The sequence below is a fragment of the Adiantum capillus-veneris genome, chromosome 19, assembly GCF_014529385.1.
Source record: "Adiantum capillus-veneris isolate H3 chromosome 19, ASM1452938v2, whole genome shotgun sequence".
NCBI classification, from domain to species: domain Eukaryota; kingdom Viridiplantae; phylum Streptophyta; class Polypodiopsida; order Polypodiales; family Pteridaceae; genus Adiantum; species Adiantum capillus-veneris.
In genome coordinates this window covers 6118639-6125054 of record NC_140949.1, presented here as the reverse complement: position 1 = coordinate 6125054, position 6416 = coordinate 6118639, and the positions used below count along the sequence as shown (strand labels likewise).

The window sequence follows — 6416 nt, the reverse complement described above, 5'->3', positions numbered from 1 at the left end:
CAAGGTTGAACATATCACACATTAACTCATGGGTGAAATCTCCCGTCCATTTGATCATCTCCGGCTTAATACCTTGAAGATCTCCCGCATTAGAGTGACCAACTTTTCAAGCCCACCGCATACATCCTCAATAGTAAAAAAAGAAGGCATACATGGGAGTGAACCATAAACTGGTATTTTTTCAACATTTGCTTGCTCATATAATTTCCTACAATGTGTGTACATATCCACAAGACTCAAGTTACCAAAATTCTCAATCCGCTTACCCCTCAAGTTTCTCCAAAATTTTCCGTGCGTGCATGTGCCTTTTCTTGGACTTGAAAAAGTTGTTGCTTTACTTCCCATCTTCTTCTCTTCTTTTGAATTAATGCTTGTATCTATGCAAATGACTTTGATAGTTATCTTTGTCCATAGTTGCGTCAAGCTTTATCAAGGACTTTCGAGCATCTTGACATTCTTTATCAAACCACCTTTTGCGTGATCTATCTTTGTTGATACCATGGAGATGCTTTATAGCAAAGCATTCTTCGGCACAAGAGAAAATAACTTTCTTGAAAGCTTCCCATTTAGTTTTCAACGGTTCATCATATTGAAGCTTCTTCATCCATAATTTTTGCTCAACCATTTCAATGTACATTGGTGCCTGTTTGAAATCCATACATAGTGATAATTTCTCTTTCCTTTGGCTGAGATTATCCTGCTTAGTTGCTTCTCCACATGAAAGGTCAATACATAAGGTGTGATGGTCAGATTTCGGGGTCCATTGGCCAAACATAAAACTCTTTATGTGATACATGATAGCTTCCGAGAGTAGCATATAGTCAATCACACGTACTATCCCCATTATGTCTCCTATATGTAAATCCATTGGTTCCACTCTACAAAGATACACCATTGGCAATAAGCATACCCGTGCTATTACACATGTGTAAAAGTAACTTTCCATAGTGATCCGTCTCTTTCTCATCCATTAAAGAACGATCATACAAGTGAACTTCCTCCAAGTCCCTTGAAATGTATGGCATATCAAATTGTTGAGTACCATGTTGCAATGTTTTTGTGCGAGCATTCATATCCCCAAATACAATAACATCATCTTCACCTTTGAAATAAGCAATGTCCTTTTCTAAATCAAAAAATGGCTGATCTCTATCCATGCAAGCATAAAAGAGGGAATCATGATGAGGAATGTAGCAACCGGCTACAAAAATGGGTGCTCTTTTTGGTGTCATAATTTTCAGTCATACATAACATTTGTACTTGTCATCTTTCACAATTGATACAAAATCTTCCAACACATATTTTGTTGCTTAATAGTGCGATCTTCACATACAAAACATTTTGTAATCCTCAAATAGATCCAACTATTATCAAGGATAAGCTTTTGCTTGGTCTCATCCGGTATGGTGCATACAATTGGCCGTTCTCCCGAGCGAGGAGCTCCTTGATTCCTCACTCTATGTGCTCCATAGGCCATAACTCCTGACATCCCAAAGTGGGTTTTGAAGAAATCTTCGATGACAATGGCAAGAGAAGGAGGTGTCTCTAGCTTCTCTTCGAGAATTCCACGAATAACAATATTCTTGGAACATCGCTCCCAGACTACACCATGGTGAATTCAAGGAGCGACTCCTTACCTACAGAGCCTCGCACCAACGGCACCTCGGTCTACAACCCCTTCTTATCGTCTAGCTCCCCTTCCATCGCAGGGTCCCACTCCCATCGCATCACAGGGTCTTACGCCACTCCATTCCACTCCTGCTTCGTCAGAACACCGTCGACGAACTTCCTCTAGCAGCACATGTCGACGCTCGTCTCAGGGCAACGAGCATTGTGAGAGACGAAGTGACGGTGGATCTTGTGGTTTCGCTTGTTTTGGTAGTGGCAGGGGAACGGAGTCCCCACTTTCAAAGCGTGCCGCCCCTGACGCAGATGACGAGGATACTAATGCACCCGTGCCAGACATGCATGGGTGCTACTACAAGGTTAAATATGGCGGGGAGGTGGACTTTGGCACAGCACAGGGTAGGGCATCTCGATGCCATCTACAAATTCTTATACATTTAACATATAAAAATTGTTCTATAAAGTTTAAAGACCAACTGTCCGATCATGCACGGACATTGAGGACGCGTTGTTAGCTAGATTTCCTCTCTCCTTTTCCCTTTGTTTTTCCGCGGCAATGCTAGTTGTTATAGATAACTCCTCTTATAGTGGTGATACTGTCGTTCGATATTCATTGAATACCCCATGTGATATAGTGATGAGGATGTGTGTGTGTGTGTGTGTGTGTGTGTGTGTGTGTGTGTGTGTGTGTGTGTGTGTTTGTTTGACACACACACACACATAGAGAGAGAGAGAGAGATGCACATGTGCCGAACTTGAGAGTGCAACAACTTATTTCAATGAGGCTAAAGTTGTTACGATGAGCTTTGACTAGAGAAGGAATGCAGTCATCAATGAGTTATAATAATGGTGTTGTGGGAGGAAGGCATGGCTCCGCAGGTCATGGGAAGCTTGGGATTGCAAAAATGCGTGACAAACCCCACTCCCAATATAATCAGAAAAAACCCAATTCCTTGGGGCGTTCTTTCAACTTGAGTTTTTGTCATTTGTCTCATGGAGAGAGGACAGAGAGGGTTGTCATACTTGTACAGACACAAGGTGAATGGGGATGTGCTTGTAAAGAATTTGCTAGATCAGAGAATGGGGGATTGTTTGAATGGGAGATTTTTTTGAAAACATGTATGAAATTAAAGGAGAAAATGAATTTTTCATTCTCTCTGTGATGATATGGTGTTTCTTACAAGGCTCAAATTTGCACCCAAACTTTTCCTAATGACAAAGAAGACAATAGTACACACTATGGGAACATTCTACAAATCATGTGACTAAAGCCCACGTTGTTATGCTCCCACCAATGCAAATTTTCTTTCCATATCAGCGGAATTTTCAATGAACAAGCTATTATCTTTGGCTTATATGTTTCAACTACTGGATTATTTATATTTTGTGACAGAGCATTTTCTATTTTTTAGAACTTTCAAGGAGTGTAAACACCCTCAATTTTTGTGATAGACAGAATCCTACCATCTGTTAGAAGAAAAATGAACTCTCACATTTCTTGTCATCTTGTGGAGAAGAATTTCAAACTGTTAAGTCATTTTTATGGAAAGTTTCATATAAAGCTCATGTATGATTAGTAAATACATCCGAAATGCAAGAGAGGTTGATATGAATAGTTTGGCCGCACCTTACATTGCAAAGAGATTACATTCACAACTAGATCAAAATTAAATAATAAAAAACCTTTCAACAATAATGACATGAGTCTTGATTATATAGACATGCCATGATGAATGTAATAGACATGGATTAGGTCTCCCCACTCTCAGAAAAATAAAAATTCTTTCAAAACATATTAAGTGCGTAACTGAATGGTGAGTTTAGGAAATGCAAAGACCGATGAAGGTGGAAAGTCAAAAGACATATGAAGGTGGAAAGTCAAAAGACATGTGAAGGTGGAAAGTCAAAAAAAACTTTTGTGTCCATATAAAGAGGTGTTTCTCTTCTCTTTTATTTTCCCTTCAGTGTTTTCTTATCCTTGAAGTGTCCTTTCTCTCTCTCTCTCTCTCTCTCTCTCTCTCTCTCTCTCTCTCTCTCTCAAGGTTGCATCCATCCTGCCCATCTAATACTGTTGCAAATCTATGTGCTTCATCATTGTTCACTGTTACGTGCTATAGACTAGTGCATCAATTTTGTTGATGTTCAGGGAATCTTTGAATAAGAAATACCTTTTAAGTTTTTTTAAGCCATTATAGGAATACCATTAGGAATACATGGATCAAGATGGACTCCAAAGAAATGTTATGTTATGGTTAGACATAACTTTTTGATGGTAAGGTAAGGGGGTATCCCTATTATTAATTTGGTTGTGTCAAAACTGCATTTTGCTTGCCTCTCAATAGGCTATAGGATAGTGGCTTTTCATTTTCGACTTCAAATGCTACTAAAAGTGGATATTAAAACCCTCATTGCAAGCCATCTTGAAATTAGGCATACAGTTGAAAACACATGCGTACATAACTACACAATGAGCAAAAGCACTAATGTTTGCAGTCCAAGAATGTTAGAAGAGATTGTAACAAAAAGAAGTGAATGGTTGAATTAGTAGTAGATGTAAGTTGCAATGTGCTTGGCACTATAGTACTGGATTACATAATTGTTTCACAAGTGTCTTCTGTCCTGCAAACAAGCTGAGAACAATATTAATAATAACAGAACGAGTGTATTACCTAGCTAATGTACTTTGCAATGCTCTCTCGGAAACAAGCATGCTCTTCTGAAGATGCAAACGTCACTAGTACATTCCAAGCTCGGGCTTCTGGATGGTCCAAAATGATGCACCGGTTGCTAAGCTGCTGGCTCGGACGGCCAACATACTTTGGAGCACCCCACCCACAATCTGTATCATAGAAAGGCAAGCCCACAAGAGAAGGCATGGACACCCGTCCTATGAAAGGGCTTAGCCCCTCTCGACGTTGTAGTTCTACGTAGTCGACCATCGATTGGAACTTCTCATCCAAATCCAAGCTTTCCATAGTCCTCTCGATCTTTTCCACAACATGGGCCAAAGGGCTCTCGCATAGTTCTTGCAATGTTGCAGACACATTCAATTGACACAACCCATTCCCCATGTATCCCATAGAGATCAGTGATCCTCTCGTCCTCATATTCACGGGTATGCGAAAAGCGAACTCCTGGCTCCCTGGCAGCCCATGCACATTGAGGCTTACTCTTGCAAACGCCGTACAGAGAAGGGCAGCTAATGCTCGGTTGCGTGAGCAGATCTTCAATTGGCTCGGTGTGGAAACACTTGTCCTCAAAGCCTCAAGAGAGTCCATGGAGAACCTAAATCGAGTTGCGGTCCCATAATGAAGGTGCCTGGCTCCCAGGCCGGGCTCTGTCGGCTTTCGAGCTAGAATGTAAGGGTGAGGCATTGTGGGTGAAGGTGGCTCTCTTGCACTGATTACTGCTCTCCTTGATGGTATCATATGAAGGGAGTTTGCCAGACCAGCACCTCTTGCGATGGCGCACAGGTTCTGTAGGAATGCCGCGCCCGTGTAACCATCTGCGTAGGCATGGCTACAAGTATGTCCGAGAGTAAAGCCACCACATTCAAAGGTAGTTACCTACATACGGAGCATAGTCACCGTAGTCAATCACTTTGCAGCGATGTATCTGTAAGTCTCATTCTGATACCAGTATAAAATATCTTTTTTCCACATAAGAAAAGAATATGGAAGCAGGAAAGCAGGCTACCTACCTGAAATGCCATGACGAAGCGAGGGAAGGGATGCCCTTTGTCGTCGAGGTGATGGCTGGGCTTGCTAGGGTATAGAAGATCCAAGGGCGGCTGCGGGTTCGACACGTCGCCAAGGTCGGAGATAGTGACATTGGCATGAGCAACATGGAAGTGCACCCCATTATGTGCAGGAATATGGGATATATTGCAGCTGCAAGCTGAGTGGGTGTGGCCACACACGGGATATCTTACCTCCAGGCAATCAGCCGTCTCATTGTAAACCAGTAAACCTGCTGCACATGGATAATGAGCAAGCATTTCCTCCAAAGCCTGTTGCAGCCGCCTAGCGGGCTCCATAGAGGCAGCTGTGCCCTCATGCACCGCAGGCGGCATTTCATAGAAGAGAAGAACCGAGTTGTAGTAGTCGTAGAGTATGTCTGCCATGGAGAGCTCTAGAGTGGCAATATGATCATCGACATGACTCATGTTGCACTGGCACAGCTGTTTCTTGGCGGTAAGCACCTTGACAGGCTCCCATGAAAGCAAGACGTCCTTGTTGAAGATGGAAATAGCTGTAGTCATGATATATGAGGTCATGAGGGGTATAGGCGCCGCGGCAGGGTTCCTCTGCAGGCTAGCAAGCAAGCTGCAAGGCGAGCTCATACATGATATAGGAAGCTCGAGCAAGTTTTTCCCCTCCCTTTCACACAGGCTACAGCAGCTCACAGCCTCACAAAGCACCGATGTTGAAAGACGGCATGCCAGAACAAACCTAATCCATTCATTTAATGGTTGGAGCATATTCCACGGAAGTGTTTTGGGAAAATTGTCCTGCACGCACGTACATGGAGCTGGATGCAGCCGCTGCGTCAAGCAAAATCCCAGGTGGCTAGAATATCGCCACGGCGAATTACCCGCACTAGTACGACTTACGACACAGTTTACCGTGGCGTTTCCGGTTATGTAGCAGAAATTCTAGGCTGATTAGGTAAGCGGTGAGCTACTGATCTTTGCCCACTCTTTCTCTGACCCCCTCTCTCATGTGCGTCAAACCAGTCTTACTACAAAGCAGGAAAAGCATCTAGTAATCACCATCATCTAAATGAATGGA

The 6416-nt window shown here is 42.7% G+C and overlaps 1 protein-coding gene across 1 annotated transcript; it reads right to left on the bottom strand.

Annotated features, from left to right (window-relative positions):
• Positions 1–4139: 4139 nt before the first annotated feature.
• LOC147433499 (rosmarinate synthase-like) lies at positions 4140–6015 on the bottom strand. Its single transcript, XM_086490180.1, has 2 exons — positions 5327–6015; positions 4140–5192 (listed from the first exon to the last, which is right to left on the bottom strand). Exons 1-2 carry the CDS (start codon positions 5966–5968, stop codon positions 4296–4298), a joined length of 1539 nt encoding a protein of 512 aa, XP_086346306.1. The 5' UTR covers positions 5969–6015; the 3' UTR covers positions 4140–4295.
• Between the last annotated feature and the right edge of the window lie 401 nt (positions 6016–6416).

What these genes read in the sequence shown, in the direction of transcription:
- LOC147433499 (XM_086490180.1), bottom strand. Translation starts at nt 5,968, where the DNA reads ATGAGCTCGCCTTGCAGCTTGCTTGCTAGCCTGCAGAGGAACCCTGCC. An exon ending in GCTTCGTCATGGCATTTCAG is followed by an intron (nt 5,193 to 5,326) that starts GTAGGTAGCCTG and finishes CTCCGTATGTAG; the next exon opens with GTAACTACCTTTGAATGTGG.